This window comes from Panicum virgatum, chromosome 1K (genome assembly GCF_016808335.1).
Source record: "Panicum virgatum strain AP13 chromosome 1K, P.virgatum_v5, whole genome shotgun sequence".
Taxonomy (NCBI): Eukaryota; Viridiplantae; Streptophyta; class Magnoliopsida; order Poales; family Poaceae; genus Panicum; species Panicum virgatum.
Genome location: NC_053136.1, coordinates 34,000,886 through 34,018,344, shown reverse-complemented (window position 1 = coordinate 34,018,344; position 17,459 = coordinate 34,000,886). Strand labels below are relative to the sequence as shown.

At 47.5% G+C, this 17,459-nt stretch overlaps 2 protein-coding genes and 1 non-coding gene across 3 annotated transcripts; all 3 read left to right on the top strand.

Moving 5' to 3' along the window:
* Positions 1-4,927: 4,927 nt before the first annotated feature.
* Positions 4,928-8,115, top strand: LOC120703669 (protein ORANGE-LIKE, chloroplastic-like). Its single transcript, XM_039987820.1, has 8 exons — positions 4,928-5,394; positions 6,268-6,382; positions 6,485-6,598; positions 6,699-6,785; positions 6,896-6,972; positions 7,061-7,188; positions 7,357-7,481; positions 7,763-8,115. The coding sequence occupies exons 1-8, from the start codon at positions 5,168-5,170 to the stop codon at positions 7,838-7,840; spliced, it is 951 nt and encodes a 316-aa protein (XP_039843754.1). The 5' UTR covers positions 4,928-5,167; the 3' UTR covers positions 7,841-8,115.
* Positions 8,086-8,165, top strand: TRNAL-UAG. Its single transcript has one exon. It is a non-coding gene; the product is annotated as a tRNA-Leu (tRNA).
* A 555-nt stretch (positions 8,166-8,720) lies between these two features.
* Positions 8,721-11,384, top strand: LOC120703663 (40S ribosomal protein S14-like). The gene is made up of 6 exons (XM_039987814.1): positions 8,721-8,861; positions 8,963-9,085; positions 9,204-9,249; positions 10,331-10,416; positions 10,488-10,617; positions 11,071-11,384. The coding sequence occupies exons 1-6, from the start codon at positions 8,859-8,861 to the stop codon at positions 11,136-11,138; spliced, it is 456 nt and encodes a 151-aa protein (XP_039843748.1). The 5' UTR covers positions 8,721-8,858; the 3' UTR covers positions 11,139-11,384.
* Positions 11,385-17,459: the final 6,075 nt, after the last annotated feature.

Here is a 17,459-nt window from a genome sequence, read left to right as displayed (position 1 = left end):
TATTTTTTCTCTCCCTTATCTTCTTCCTCAGCCCGACGGGAGGGGGGGCCTGCCGCGCAGCTCGTCGCCCCCCCGGCTGCGCCCGCCCCCCCGCCGCTGGCCTTCCGCCACCGGCCACGCTGCGCCGCCCCCGACGACCTGCGCCCGGCCCCCCGCCGCCGAAGCCTCCACCCCGGTCTCCTCCGCCTTCACCAGATCCGGCCGCCGGCCGCGGCCTCCTCCGCCTTGCCCTGCGGCGCTCGCCGGCCCCGGCCTCCTCTGCCCGCCATGGCCTCCGCCCGCCTCGGCCTCCTCCATCCGCCGTCGCCGCGGCCTGCCCCACCTCCTCCTCCTCCCGCCGCTGTGGCCGGCCCGGCCTCCTCCGCCCGCTGCCGCCGTGGCCGGCCCCGCCTCCTTCGCCCTCCTGTGCGGCCCCCGCCGAAGCCGCCCCCGCTCGCGCCACCGTGGGCCACCGCAGGGCAGCCGGCGCGAGCTCCGCCGCCGGAGAGGCCCTGGGCGCGAGCCGCCGCCGCCCTGCTCCGCCCCGCCGCCGCCGCAAGCAGAGGAGACGGAAACGTCGCCCTGCTCTGCCCCGCCGCCGCCGCATGCTGAGGAGACGGAATCGCCGCCCTGCTCCGCCCCGCCGCCGCAGAGCTCCACCCACCACCGGGCTCGCCGCTGCCGGAGTCCGCGTTGCGTTCGCGAAGAGACGGAAATGACGCCGCGTGACGGAACCCATGGGAGCCGCTCCGTCCCTCGAAATATGGCGGACGGAGCCAACCCGCATATTAGGGGTATATTCCCTAGGGGTTCGACTCATCCCTCACTCAACCCTCAACCAAACAGCCAAAAAACGGGTCCGACCCATCCGGGTTCGCCCCAACCCTCCAACCAAACACATGGTATAAGACCAGTCCCAACCCGGACACCACAGACTAGTTTCTACAGCAGCCAGATAAGCGAGAAACTCCACGGCGAAACTGAGCTGCCCAACGCATGGTTTCTTCTTTTCTCCTCTCTCCCGTCATCTTCCCTCTCCATCCTCCCCTTCTCTCTCCGTCGCGGCTGCCGGTGCGCTCGAGGTGAGCGGAAGCGACGGGCACCGTTGAGCGGAAGCAACGACGGCGGGTGCGGGTGGCCACGGCGCCACGCTGGACAGCGGCGAGGCACGCGTGCGGAGGAGCGTCGGCAGCTGCGCGAGGCCGCACCGCGTGCGAGCGCCTCTGCCCGCGTCGAGCCGACGCAGGGGCGCGCTGCGGGTGGTGCGTGGGTGTTCCCTCGACGCCAGCCGCGCGGGAGGTCTGCTCACCGCCATGGCGGCGGACGCACTCAGCAGGGCGAGGCCACAGGGCGGGCGGGGAGTCGCAGGGACGTGACGCGGCCGGCGGCGTCGGAGACCACGCCGTCCCAGGCGCAGCACGCGGCGGCGTGGGAGGAGGACTACGCGGATGGCGCAGCAAGCTCACATAGGTGGCGGCCGCGACGGCGAGCTCGCGTAGCTTGCCATGGGGCCGTAGCCCATAGGCGGCGGCGGCGGCGATGTAGGTGGCGGCCGCGACGGGACGCCGGCAACAGCGAAGAGCTCGAGCAGGCAGCGGCGGCCTGGGACTGGGACGCGGCGCCGAGCTCCGGCTTGGCTGCGTGCGAATTGTGGCGGCCGGAAGCACGGTACTGACGTCCTCCGCCGCTCCGCCACGGCATGGCATCCACGGCTTGCTGCGCGCGTGGTAGCGAGCGGACGGAGGCAGCGGGGCGCACGGCTGATGCCAGCCGGCCCGGAGCGGCGGCCGGCGAAGCGCTTCACGGTGCCGAGCTCCGGCGTGGCTGCGTGCGAACTGGTGGGGGCCGCGACGGGATGCCGGCAGCGGCGGCGAGCTTGAACGGGGAGCAGCGGCCGTGGCCGGGGCTTCGACGCGGCGCCGAGCTCTCGGCGGCGGCGAGGCCAGGGAGCGGCGGAGGCCACGCGCGCCGGTGTACGTGGTGGGCACTGCGGGTCCCAGAAAACGCGTGGGGAGGAAACCATGGAGTCCCCCAACGCGCGCGGGGTCGTTTCTTTGTGCTTTGGAGCGTCGACACCGTTTGGTGCAGGAGAAACGGTTTCCTCGTCAGCTCCTCCCTCTCCTCAATAAGGCCGTGTTTGGTTTGGTCGGAAAAAAAATTTCGCGAATTTTTTTTATCTTTGACCAAAAATTTAGAGTAGTAAACGAAGTCTAATTACAAAACTACCTCCATACCCCCCGTGTAAATCGCGAGACGAATCTAATGAGGTCTTTGACCGCGTGATTAGAGAATAGTTAATGTAGCATCACTATAGCAAATCATTAATTAATTACCGTCATTAGATTCGTCTCGAAAAGTTACATCCGTCTCTGAAAAGATTTTGCAAATAGACTACATTTAGTACTTCATGCCGAAGTTCGTTTTTTGTGAAATCTTGAAAAGACACTTTACCAAATACGGCTAAATCTCTTGCCATATCAGCATTTCGCTTGCGTGGCAAACATGGAAACTATCCTACTCGGCAGCGTTGGGACTGGCCTAAGACACACTTCGATTATAACTGAAACGTCCGATCAATATTTGATTGATGGACCAAGAAATCCTTGCTTGCTTCAATAATAATAGAGATAAATATGTAGATTAAATGTAGTATTCATTTTAGCATCGGATGTGCCTACTTTAATCTTAAATTTGTTTTTGGGCTTAGTTGGGCCCGGATGGAAGGTCCACTGACAGCACTCTTTATATTATTATTCATCGCAATTTGAGTAATATACCATGGAAACATCACATCTAAATGTACATCAAAATAATTTTAAACTAGTTGGTGCATCCAACCAATTTTGACAGAAAAAAAATCCACAGAAACATATCGTGCTATTTCATGCAACGTTGACAAAGAGAATCTCCAACACTCAAATATCACACTGTAACTTTCATAAATCAAATCTGCAACATCTTCAAACAAGAATTGCAATATACCATTGGGAGAGGAAGAAAAAACTCACGATCATTTAATTCCTCGTGACGTCACAAATTATTCCTTCCAACATTCTTCAAACAATCATTTGTAACATTTCACTTCTGGCTACAAAAAAAAAATAAAACATGGCAACATCCTAAATCACTAGTTGCAACATAGCAATTTACCTGTTGCAACCCGGATCGGGGCATGAAAAGCTGCTACAACATCATAAAATTCAATTAATACAAAATAATTAAGAGGAATAGGAAGCTAAGGGAAGTGCACGTGATCACTCATCGTCTGTGTTAGGAGTGTCCATGGGAGAACCTTAGGAGCACATTTTGAACTAAAGAGGGTTAGATGTGCATCTAAGAGTTATCCACTTGCACCCCTAGTCCGTGTCCAAACCCTTGTTTCTTGTCTTCTCGCACAACCGCTCTCCATGGGCCACTTCATCGAACGGTGTGATTGGGATCCATCCCATCGTAGAGGCGATGCTCCGCGACAGGAGAGGGGGAGCAGTTGCCGGCTAGCTTGGGAGGAGGAGGGGTGGGCGGAAGGGGTGGGAGGTGGGTGGAGTGGCCGTCAGTAAGGTTGCACGGCGGCCAGGTTGGCGGTCGAGGCGGCGGATATTAGATTCCAGGGTTGCCGAGGAGTGGGTCCATGGCCACCGGCCTTAGAGGAGGGGCCAAGGCAGCGAAGGGCGTGGCGGCGCGGTAGCACTGCTGGTCGGGCGGGGCCGGACAACGGGTGGGCAGTGGTCGGCGGCCGGGGTGAGATGAAGGCGGCGGCGAGCTTGGTTAGCATCGCAGTGGTGGAGGACGGGAAGAGCAAAGGGCGGGATGGAGGAGGAAGAAGAAGAAGGGGGTGTAACTGCTATGGGATGGATCCCAGTGGCACTGTGCGAGAAATAGATGATCCCGCTGGCTGCAGGAAAGACATTTTTTTAGAAAGACACTAGCTAGATAGATGTCTGGTATCTTATTCATATCAAGAAAAATAATTTGTGTTACAAAAGAAGGACAAATTGACACAAAATGATATAAAGATATTGCATTGAAAAGTTCTCTTGTCGTCTTCTTGAAACAATTATTCGTCGTCCATTGAAGCTTGAATAATGCACCGGAAAAAAGCAGCAACAGAAAGGGACACTTGCAAACACTATCGCCACACAAGGCTTCGAAGACCGCAAAAATCACTAGTTGCTTATAACGAGATCTAGCAATCTAGCAACCGTTGAAAGAACATCGGCTGGGAGAATACCCCGAGCAACGTAGACTTGCAATCCTTCACCACCAAAATAGAGGATTGAATAAATCGAATCTTGTCGCAGCACAAATCGAAAGAAGAGTTCGAAGTTGATACAACATAAGACAGCCAACTACATCTCCTGATTGACACACCCTGCAAAGATTTGGAAAGAACCTTCAGATCTCGCAGAACCAATTATCACTGTCCTTTCGCTGGCGCCGGACTAGACCTTATTCCATAGCACCATCATCGCCACCACCCAGTCGATGTCGCTGGAGAACCAAATCTAGAAGAAAACTAACATATTATATCTATGAAGAGAACAGGTCCCGCTCCTCCACCTACTGGAGGGACAGAGAAAGGGAACTAAGGATGTAAATAGATCGAATACGAACGGATATTATTGATATCATATTTGTTTTTATATTTTTATTCGAATACGGAGTCGAATACGGATAGTGTTAGTTTTTGTCGGTTAATATTGTAATGGATATTAACATCATAAAAATACAATTTTTTAGTATTTGGATATAGATTGGTGATGAATATTAAATACTTAAAATTAAATATGGATGGATAAAAACTCTTGTAGACCAAATCCAATTCGAATTCCATTTGAAAATAACTAGGAGTCGCTGCGAATGGTGATGCTTGTGCCGCAAAGACTTTTCACCGTCATTCCCCAGGCTCTTCTAGACACGCCAAGACCATCGTCACGGCCACGGGTACAAAGCACGAAGGAAATTCCGATGCCGCTGTAGCGAGATGCTGCGGCTCTCCACCCTTGTCCTCTACCGCGGTAATGGCCCGTGAACCCGGCGGACCCGCCACGGCCGGCGCCCGCGAGCCCCTATCCGAATCTGTCACCAGCCGCTTCCGTACGTCCGCCCGCCACCAACGGCCACGCCGCGCGGTTGGCTTGGCTGGCTGGCTCTGGCTTTGGAGCTCCCGGGGGTTTGGCTTTGGCCGGCCATGTCCTGCCTCGCCGCGCCGGCGGCGGTCCCGCCCGCGGAGAGGGCTGTGCTCCTGCTCGTAGCGGCGGCGCCCTCGCGCGCCCGTCCTCGGGGCCGGGGAATGATGCACTGCGCGGCGCGTGGGGCGGCGTGGGGAGGAGCCCGGTGCAGCCGGCGGCAGCTGGTTCTGCGGCGGTGCTCCCCAGTCGGCGAGTCCATGGTGGCCGGGGATGGCGCCCCCTCCAGGTTGCTTCGCTTACTTAACTTCATCTCATCCTTGCAATTTCCCGTTTTCATTTGCTGGGGAACTGTCCCAGGATGGGGTTGTTTTTGAGCTACGGGTAGTCGGGTACGAACGATGGTTCCTTGATTGGTGGTGGTAGCAGTCGCTCGTGTAATTCGAGGTTTCTGCGGAAGCTGCTTGGAAATAAGTATAGTACTTAGGCCCCGTTTGGTTTCTCTGTGCTAGTTCCTAGCACGAATTTTTTTTCATGCATAGAGTATTAAATGAAGTCTATTTGCAAAACCTCTTCAGGGATGAGTGTAACTTTTCACGACGAATCTAATGACGGTAATTAATCGATAATTGGCTACATTGATGCTACAGTAACCATAATCAAATTACGCGGTCATAGGTCTCATTAGATTCTTCAAGGTTCCTAGCACAGGGATTCTGAAGTTAATTTTGTAAACTGTCATTATTTAGTACCCCTAATTATTGGTCAAAGTTGCTACAGTTCTAGCGTAGCAAAAACCAAACAGGGTACAGTTAGGTAACAGCAAGGTCTGTTCCAAGAAATGCCTATTAGAGTGTTTAATGTTCAATTCTGTTCTTATTATTAATACACGCCGAACTGCAAGCGGTTTAGGATCTTTCAAAAAAAAAGAGTGTTTAATGTTAAACTGTAACACTGCCTTAGAGTGGAAATCAAATCAATGATTCACCCAGATATGTCATAAGAAAGATGTTTATATGCCAGATCATATCGATAGATCTGAAGTAAAGTAAGCAAAAGCTATGAATTCTAAGTAAACCTGTAGAGTAATCAGCGCCGTCGATATATTTCTTTGGAAATTTGGTCCAACAAGAAGTGTGCTAATCATGCTTCTTCTCTACAGCTTTTGCATAATTGAAGGTCCGGAAACAATCGAGGACTTTGTAAAGATGCAATCCCAAGAGATTCAAGACAACATCAACAGCCGCCGCAACAAAATTTTCCTTCTAATGGAAGAGGTTTCTGTTTTGTGCCTTATGTGTATCAGTTGGCCAAGTTTTTGGTGGTCCATATGGTGAAGCTCATCAACACATTACTTTGTTAATGAAAAATGTTATCAGGTTAGACGATTGCGAGTGCAGCAGCGAATCCGAACTGCTGAAAGCAAAGGTGACAGCAGTGAAGAAAATGAGATGCCTGAGATTCCATCGACTATTCCATTTATGCCTCATGCGGTGACCAACAACTCTCAACAAACTTCTGAAAAATGATCACATTTCCATCTGAAATTGTTCTAAGTTCTATCATCTTTTTTCTTTTGTTTGCCCAAAACAGTCAGCAAAGACAATGAAGCAACTGTATATGACATCATTCTCTGTCATTTCTGGGATAATCATTTTTGGAGGCTTGATAGCCCCAGTAGTAAGTGCCAGCTTTATTTATGTTTGTCCTCCCTGTTTTTTTTCTTTTTACAAGAACCTTTTTCATTATGAGCAGTGATATAGAAGGTTATCATCTTTCTTTGGATGCAGCTTGAACTGAAATTAGGGCTTGGTGGTACATCTTATGAAGATTTTATACGGACCTTGCACTTGCCTCTTCAATTGAGGTGCTTTGAAGAACCTATATCTCGATAGTGAATTCTGTTGCAGTGTTTAGTAAAGTGATTTGATACATTTTTGTTGGCTTCTGTTCAGTCAGGTAGACCCCATAGTGGCATCCTTTTCAGGTGGCGCGGTCGGTGTTATCTCAGCTTTAATGTTGGTTGAAGTGAGAAACGTCAGGCAACAAGAGAAGAAAAGATGCACATATTGCCATGGAACTGGTACAAACAATTTCCTTTTGAACTATCTGATCCAAGAATAATCTCAGCCACTCCTAACAAATGATTCATTGTCCAAATACAAACCTTTTCTTTTGAGTGGACCAAGATATCTGAAATGATGTTTTTCTGCTCTGTGTTAGCTTGTCTGATCTTGCTTCTGCAATGTAGGATACTTGCCATGTGCTCGCTGTTCTGCTAGCGGAATGTTATTGAGCACAAAGCCCTTTTCACTAACAGGGAATAATATGTGGTCAACAAATGGAAGGTGTCAGAATTGTTCAGGGGCTGGAAAGGTATGTTGTCTATCACCGTTATGTCTCACCGTAGTCATGTTGATGCTGTGTAGAAGATTGAGTTGGATACAATGGAACAGTTATTATTCTTGATGCACTTCTCTTTAGGTTAAATTGCAAGGTTATAATGCAGATTAGACAGATACTTGGTGCTTAAATTCAGTTTTGCATGAAAATGTTCCTGGTCGCAGAAGAGAACAGATAGGGCACTTCATGTCATCTTCTAGAAATAACATGATTGCTTCCATAAAGTATAAACTGTCTTGATTTTTGTTTGCCAGGTGATGTGCCCGACATGCTTGTGCACAGGAATGGCGATGGCAAGCGAGCATGATCCACGGATAGACCCCTTTGATTAGTGTTGAGCAAATGGCGAGTACACCGGTTTTCCTTTCTGTTTAGTACTCTGTTTGTGCAAGATTTCATGTTATCAGATCATATATAAACAAATAATACAGCACCGGACACCCGCAACTGTGTCATGTGTTACTTGACCGCTCAATGTACGGATCAGAGCCTCTACTCGAGATGTATTTGTTGCTAAGCCTCTGTTGGCACACGGTTATATAGTATATACATATTTGCTCGAAACATATCCACAAATGACAGTTTGGCCGAGTGGTCTAAGGCGCCAGATTTAGGCTCTGGTCCGAAAGGGCGTGGGTTCAAATCCCACAGCTGTCACTTGTTTTTATCTTTTTTTTTTTCTCTAAAATTTGCTGCACCTTCTTAATTCGCGCTATCCCCTAACAATCAGGTTACTATGACTTTTTGGGTATCAAAATTTTCAATACCTGCACAAGAGCTCAAGTTCATATGGTTCAGATCGAAATCTCCGTTAGTCTTCATTGTTTTTTTTACCCCGTCACGAATTTCATTGGTTGGTATTTAACTTGCGGGCTGCAAAGTTTCCCGTTGTCTCCAAGCAATCTTGCTTGCATGATTGTATCGCCTTTTGGCTATCAAATTTCTCGATAGCTGCATATGATCTTTCGTTCATAGGGTTACAATTTCACCGTCACGAATTTCTTCGGGTGATATAACTTGCGAGTTGCCAAAGGTTTCGTTGCCACTTGCCAGCAGGGTACAAAGTTTGTATCGGTTGCTCTCCAACAGCAAAAAGAAGGGAAAAAAAACGGATTAAAGATTGGAAGTATTGGGCTGCTTCACAAGATTGAAGGAGGCCCGGCCCAACGAGCACGGCCTGCCCAAGCGAGGCCCACAGCCACGCATGACCGAGCGCTACTTATAAGGGCACCCAAAAACCTCGCCGCAGCCGCTTGGGAGCTAGGGTTTGCCGCCGCCGTTACCACCTTGCCGCCGTCGTCCTCCCTAGCGAACCCTAATCGTTCCTCTTCCTCGCACGCCGCCGACGCCATGGTGTGTATCTGTGCCACCTCCCCCTCTCCGTTCTCTTCGAGATCTCATCTCGCCTTATCGTTGACGGTGGAGTATTTATTGTTGCCGCCGGTGCTGTGCAGTCCGGGAGGAAGAAGACTCGGGAGCCCAAGGAGGAGAACGTGACGCTCGGCCCCGCCGTCCGCGAGGGGGAGTACGTCTTCGGCGTCGCCCACATCTTCGCCTCCTTCAACGACACCTTCATCGTAAGACGTAGCGATCTCCCCGAATCCATTTCCATCCGATTCGTTTATTTCAGCGAAGGATCTAGAGAAATGAGTGAAAAGTGGATGTTTACATGTGTGCTTTTATGCGGTGTCGCAGCATGTGACGGATCTGTCTGGGAGGGAAACGCTCGTCCGCATCACTGGTATATAGCCTTCTCATTTTTCTCTCGCAAGTCCTATGGTATTGGGATTAATGTTTGATTGCAGTGACTTTGGTAGTTTTGCATGTCTGTTTGTGCTGTTAACTAATTCTATTCAGTGTAAAGAGATGTTGATGTAGTTTCTGAATGTACTGTGTAGTTTGGCTAGTTGAGCTTGGCAATCCACTTGGTTTGGTTGCTTCAATTGTATCCTCCCCCCCTGATTATGAATTTTTAGCATCAAGTTTTATTAATGATAGAAGAAATATTAGATGGTTATGCTCAGTGTTTAGCTGAAATAATTAGTTTTATATTTGTCAAGCACGGCCCTTAAGATCGCCTCCCTTTCATTCAAGTGGGAGCGTTTTGAGTCATAGCTGTGCAAGATTGATAATGAGGGTTCAGAGAGTTTTTCTTTGAACCCTCTCTCTTCCTGTTTTTGGTTTTAGGTGTCTTCATCTTGCTATTGTTGTACCCTGTGGTGTATACTTGGTGCCAGTCAGTTGTTTTCGTGCGCTGATTGTGCTGAGTCATTCCTGCTGGGTCCATTTGCTAAATTGAATGGAGGCTCCTATATTACGGAAGTGAACATGAACGTGACTCTTTGATCGTTTATCTTCTTTTGTATTGTTGTAGTTCAGTTTCACTTTTTATTAGCTATTTTAGGCTCCTTTAACATGGTGTGCGGAGCCAAACATCAAGTACAAGCTGGAAACACAGGCTATCAGTATGGAGTGTGGAATCTTTGTTTTGACAGCTTTCCTATGCCTATCTTACTTATCTATATTGAGCTGGCCCTTCTAGCATTCAAATTAATGCATCTCTGATTTGAAATTTATGCATGTTCAAGAGTAGCTTTTGACCACATAGTGTTCCCATGGCCTATTGGCTGCAATTTTATGTGTAGCCTGTTGTGTTAGGATCTTTTGAATAGCCATTACTTAAGTAACAACCTTTTGAGTTGGATAAAATTACATGTAGTGGTTTCTTAATAGATGCAAGTATTTTTCTAGGTACTCAGGAATCATCATCTAGTTGCATGTGTTCTATTCAGCAATAACTTGTCAAATGTTGTATTGTCTAGGTGGCATGAAGGTTAAAGCTGACCGTGATGAGTCATCACCTTATGCTGCTATGCTTGCCTCACAGGATGTTGCTCAAAGATGCAAGGTATTTTTCTACTGTGGCAAAGCCTCTTCTGTTTGTCTGCTGGTGCGCAGTTTCTTATTTCCCTTTTGCAGGAGCTTGGGATTACTGCTCTGCACATTAAGCTCCGTGCTACTGGTGGAAACAAGACCAAATCTCCAGGTCCTGGTGCTCAGTCTGCCCTTAGAGCTCTCGCTCGATCTGGCATGAAGATTGGTCGTATTGGTAAGCAGACTGGCCTATGTTGTACCCCCCTTTATTGCATCTTCCATTCATCTGGGCGCTGCTATATACTTATTGAGCCAGTGATAGTTTGGGACTACTGGCAACATTACATATCTTGCTTGGCAGTGGCAAAACATGAGCTTTGACAATGAACAAATACATTATCTATTTAGTATTCTGTAGTCCTTGAACTGGCTGTGGCATCATTGAGACAACCAGGAAGATATGTAACTCTTAATGCAAGTTGCACGCGTACATGGTGCAGTATGTTTCCAGTTACATTTGCGGCATAACTAAGTGTGATTGCCATTGAATACATCCCCTGCATTTAGATCATATGTAATTAGAATGTATGATGCATAGTTTTGTCTTTTTTAAAGGTATGCGACAAATCAAAATTTGCCGTGATTGCTAGTAATATTTATTACCTTACAAATTCTTTTGTTTCGTCAGAGGATGTCACCCCAGTCCCAACCGACAGCACACGCAGAAAGGGTGGCAGAAGGGGAAGGAGGCTGTAATTTCAAGTATATTGGCTGGTGTTTCCAGATGTAGCAGTTCTAGACTGTTTTCATCTCATATACTGCGCAAGTTTTGCAACATGTATTGAAGTTTTGAGGTGTCTACTCGTGGACATGTTTTGTTTAATCCTTGTTGACGAAGTATGTGCCATTCAACGAAGCAAGACACAGTTACAGAAGCTCCCACTTCTGATAATTTATTTGCTTGTTGGCTCGATAAATAGATTCAAAAGTGATTTCAGTTAATATTCTCCTGAAATGCCCCTGGCTGCCTTGTCAGTGGTTTTCTTCATGTTGAATTGTATGCTAAGAGGATAATTGGTGAAAAAGGAAGTGGCAATTCTGTGTTGATGAGGTTGATTACCCATGAGGCTACAGGCCGTCGAGGATTATTTGCACAACCGCATTACTTCCTGCTAGCGTAGCCAAATATACATCAGAAATACGGATGTTGCACAACCACATTACTTCCTGCCAGTGTATCCAAATTTACATCAGAAATGCAGAGGTTGCACAGCCATAAATTGAGCTTACCAATAGATTCAACCAGAACAGAGGCTAATATTGACTCAACAATTTCATCAACCCAACGGCATGAAGCACTCTAGCATATTGAATTCAGAAGTCCTCTCGACCTTAATTTGATCACTAGGAGAGGACCAGTATCCAACCTCCAAGATGAAGACTGTTGTCGTTGATGAAGCCCAAGTCCCTACTATTCAAGGAGACCTCGCCATCCACATCGCCTGCCCAGGATGAAAAATCAATTTTGATCTAAACATGGAAGCAGGAATGTTGAAATAAAATTGACATCTTGAAATGTTGATCCACTAGGGGGACTTAAATCAACGAGTTGTATTAATACTCTGAAAAATATCAGGGTTTAAATGAATTGATAAAAGGTGGCTTATCAAAGAAAAGATATGTGTTTTCGAGTTTTAAAATCAAACCATTTTTCATCACTTGTCCTGCCTCCAATTAGGATTACGCATGGCCTGTCCAATCCTGACTAAGATGAAAAGGAATTCCAGTGTTCACAGTTTTACACTTTTTTTCCTGACTTGTACGGTTCAACAGACTCTACAGCATCATCTTGACAAACAAAGCAAAATAACCTGGAATTCATCACCATGACAGTGCCAACATCTAGGGTCAACTGAAAACAGAAATATCACCTAAACGGACATGAGAAGTCAAGAACATCTCACTATTTGAACCTTTTCCTTTCTCACTACTAGAAGAGAACATTGAAATTTTAACTTGGATCAAAATGTGATTTATACTATCTATCAATCATAAAAGGACATGATTCTTAAGTTTATTAGGCACACAACTGAGATTGATCTTCTCATATCTTAAAGGAAATCCCCATCTCTTAGTTAAGAGCATATGATCAATACTGAGAAAACCAAATATGGAGCCAAAGTACTTAATAAGCCCATCATCATTATGACCTAATTCTAAATTGCCACTGTAAAACACAAGTTAGCCATGATGAATACCATTAATCATCAAAATCGAATTAGGGCGTCATGCTTTAAGCGGGCGAGACAGCTTGAGTTATGAGATTTGCTTGTGCTCAGTGGCGGGCCGGGGGGGGGGGGGGGGGGGGGGGGGGGGGGGGGGGGGGGGGGGGGGGGGGGGGGGGGGGGTGGGGTTGGGGGGGGGGGGTGGGGGGGGGGGGGGGGGGGGGGGGGGGGGCTGGATCTGCCCCTGATGACAAGGCCGATGGCCTGATGGAAAGGGGAAGAACAATTGGACTGCTTTTCTACTAGGACGTGCGGGTCATAGATGACGTGGCACCCAGTATCGTGCTCGGGATCTCTCGCGCTCGAGCTCCTCGTCCACCAGCCGAGCGAGCAAGCTCCTAGGTAGGTCTCGTAAAGCTATGAGGTGAGCTGCATGATCTGCGACCACGACTCACGGTCCCGATCCTCCGCCGTCGCCTGCTCGCGGCCTCGCTGCTCCGCCGCCGCCCGCTCGCTTCCCCACTCTTCCGCCGTACATGGCACGCCGCTTCACCTCCGTTGTCAGCAACAGGGCGGCATCAGGAACGACGCCGGTTGTAGCCACAGCCCTATTGGTAATTGTCAAGGCGGTTTGCATCGTCCGGGGGTCAGCGCTGATCACATCCACCAGAGGTAGAATGCACGAAACAACTCAAGGCACGATTTGATGCCAATGAACTTGTCGGACATGTAGGCGAAGATGGAAAGTTGGGTGATGGAATTGGGTGTGAGGTGTGGGAGGACGATGCTGCAGCACCGATAATAGGAAGTCGGAGTAGGGCGGCAAATGCGCCCTCCAGCATGAAGGCACGAAAGGTGATGGACCTACCCTCACTAAGCTCTGGCCGCCGGGCTCAATGATGGCTGCATGGGTGCCGCTGGGGAAAGCAACTTGTCAGTACGTCTGAGGTCGGGGTTCGATGGAGGGAGGTCGGCCATGGATGGCTGATTGACTTGAGGTGGAAGAAGAGAGGAGTAGCTAGAAAATTAGGGGGGGGGGGGGGGGGGGGGGGGGGGGGGGGGGGGGGGGGGGGGGGGGGGGGGGGGGGGGGGGGGGGGGGGGGGGGGGGGGGGGGGGGGGGGGGGGGGAGGGGGGCTTGACCACCTCAGTCTCTCTCTTTCTTCCTTCCTCCTCTCTCTTCTGCTTTGTTCATGTAAAAAATTTGCTCGGGGGCTTAGGGTGATCCATGGGCATTAGACGGGAGGGGGGGAGGGGGCTTTGGATCCGCCCCTGCTTGTGCTAGTCTCTAACCGTTGTATATATGGTTTTGTTTGCGTAATCTCTCTCGTGTGGGATGTACTAGGGTTAGGTGTTAATTAAAGGAGAAGTGAATTTGTGCCATTTCTTGATCTATTTTTTTTTTTGCGAGTAGGCCAGTAAAGAGTAGCTCAGCTTGGTATCAGACCGGATATCTTAAGTTGAGTTCTAGCGGGCGCAATTTAATAGAAAAGAAACAGCTGATTTATCCATGTTTGAGGCTTGGGGAACTCCTATGCTAGGCACATATGTTAATTACCTACCGTGTTCTCACCAGCTAAGACTTTTTCCCTGAGCTAGTTAGTACATCTATGTAATAAGTGGACGCGATGCAAAGCATGCATGCGGTGAAGGTTGACCTATATGAAGTACATATATATGTGAAGTAGAGGTAATTGGTGTCATGCGATAGATATTGTATTGGGCCTCGACGGGAGTCCACATAGAGTACAACTGTTCAAGGTTTGGAAGGTAAGAAGGTTCTTCTAGAAGAGATATACAGAGTTTAGTGACATCTACTCTTGCGCCTTAGCAGAGGAATTTGACCATTTTATATATACTCTACGTACACATACATTAGAATTATCGATAACACTAATTTTGTTGTGAACCGAACCGACAGGAGAGCTGCCCATTAGATTAAAACGGAGTGATGAGCCCCTTGGCTCAAAATACTAATTTCGAAATGCATGGTACTTGTTTTGTAGTTGTTGGTGCAGTGGGTCAGATTGACTTTGCGAAACGATTCCAGTTGGACACAGGATGGTGACTGAAGTGATTGTATTGTTTGTGTTCTTTGTTTCCTGATCGGGTTCTACGAGTTTTTGGGAACCTCTCAATCTTTGGTGGAAAAACATGGACAGTATACTAGATATTGTATATAATAGTTTTTTTTTTGTTTCAGCATACAGATTTTAAGTTGGATCACATAATCTGGTGGTGAAACAAATATGGTCTAGTTTCAGTCTTGATATTGTTTACTTCAGTGTTGTCTGTTGTCTACCTCTACCGCCATGTTGCAGAAGCTATAATTCTATTTTATAGAATCCGGCAGCTGCCGTCTTGTTTAGTTCCAAAAATTTTTGACCAAAACCGTCACATGAAATATTTGGACATATGCATGGAGTATTAAATTTAAAAAAAAAACTAATTACACAGTTCGCGTGTAAATTGCGAGACGAATCTTTTGAGCCTAATTGCGCCATAATCTGACAATATGGTGCTACAGTAAATATTTGCTAATGATGGATTAATTATGCTTAATAAATTCGTCTTGCAGTTTACAGGCGAAATCTGTAGTTTGTTTTCTTTTGTTATTAGTATACGTTTAATACTTCAAATGTGTGTCCGTATACTTGAAAAACTTTACACTCCGGGAACTAAACACACCCTACGTTTGAGTTTGGCAGTGCCGGCAGATCCAGTTATTACCTGCTCCAGTGATCAATCTGACTCATCAAAAGAATCGAAAAGAATTCTACAGAAAGTGCAGAAAGGCCTCATCACCTACACATCCGCGCTAGCTATCCTCCCTCCATGATAAGGCGCCGTATCGTTGTTGCCTTGCAACACCACATTATGTGCTCCACTTCGATCCTATGATCCGTCGGCTCACCGGCCGAGAGGGGCGTCACATCGACCGATCCCTGCACGCGCCAATGCAACCTCGAGACCTGTCTTCCTCGATCGATCTGGTAGCGGCCACAAGCCGCCCCCACTACTGTTCCACCGCCTCTGCGATCTCGAGAAGTTGGGCACCGCCACATGGTCCGGCGACCAGTGATCTCCATGGCATAGTGCCTGCTTGCCTACGCTGTCGCCGGCTGCCGAATCGCCGGTCGGAAAAGCGAAAGCCGGTGATGGAGGAGGCATCGAGAGGGGCCTCGCTACGCTGTGTCTACGAGAGATGGAAGTGGCAGTCCATGTCTTCGATCTGAACTGAAATGTTGGTGTGTGTCTGTGTACGTCCTGTCGTCTTCTTTGTCAGCTAAGCACGCCATGAAGTTCTCCCCCGATCCAGCTGTGGGCTCGTCTCGTCTCTTCTCATACGTTCTGTTCGGCGAACGGCGACGCGCTGCAGTTTCTAGGACGCCGCTAGCTAGCTAAGCTAGGGTTTGCTTCAGCTTTTTGGTGGTGCGTCGCCACTCGCACAAGTGCCACGCTTGAAGAACATGCCATGCCTTCTGACTTCTCTGAACTGTGGGCGTCTGTCGTCGTCGGCCTATGTAACGTTCCTTTCAGAACTCAAAGTGGCACGCATGGGTGGCTTCCGGATAACTGCATGCGTAAGGTAAGACTGGCAGAGCCTTTGATAGGGAAATGGCACTAGAAAATTACCGAGATCGTCGTCAGGACCTTTTGCACATTCTGTGAGCAAAACGGATGACACGTTCCCGGGAAGCCCGGCAGCCGTGTCGTCGATCGGAACCAATGGGTTAGAGGATTCCATGATCCCAATCCACCGTACCCCTTGAATGTTGATCCAATGACTCAGATTGAAGTTTCTTGTACGAAGAGATTGGTTTGCACCTGATACGTTCTCAAGGTAAAAGGGGAACAGAGGATCTCATTTTAAATTGACCACAGGCTGTGGAATGATGAAGATTATTAGAGGTGGCGTAAAACATCCAGTTGTTTCTTCTTCAGAGGCTGATTCAATGAATGAATGCAATACTCTTTCAATAATATATAGACGATGTGCTAGTAGACGAGATGTCTTCGTGACAATTTTTATGAGATTGAGATAAATTCTCATATAATTAGAGATCTCCACCCATCAATTTTATTCTATTTTCCATTACCATTTCTACTATTATAAAACATATTTGAAGCAACTCTATAAATTTATAGCTGAATTATCTATGTATACCATTATAAAAGATAATTTTAAAATAACTCCTTCAATTTTCACCCAAATTACCAACATTAATAATTATTAAAAATATAAAAATTACTATAAATAGTGTTCAAAATATTTTTATGTGTGTTTGGAATTATCCATATATAGAAAAGAAACTAACTCAAACTTTGTATACCCCATCCGTCCTAAAATGTAAGACATATATAGAATGGTTCAAAATTTATACTCAAATATATATAAAGCATCCCAGGACTTTTGAATAAGTAATTAAAGAAATCATTTAATTTTTCTTGGCTGTTAGCTCCATACTTACCTTTTCTATTCCTTCCTCCCCTGCTTAATCTTAGAGATAACTGGCTTAATCTTAGGGATAACTGATAAACGAAGATCTCACGGAGGGTACATGCTTCTTTTGTTATTTTTCTTAATCAATCTCAAAATTACTAGAATACTCGGTATAACAGGATGGAGGGAGTACACGCTTGATATGCGTCACAATGCGGACTGTGTACACATGTTTGCAGTAAGCGACGAGGTTATTGGTTTTTGCAGAACACATAGATTAAAATAAAGCGTTAACAGACACATGTTAAACAAACATTAAGGCTGGATGCAAAGGGAAAACACTGTTAATTAGGATAGAAAAGATATAGAATAATTATTGATAACCAAAGTTTACCATATGCTTACATAAA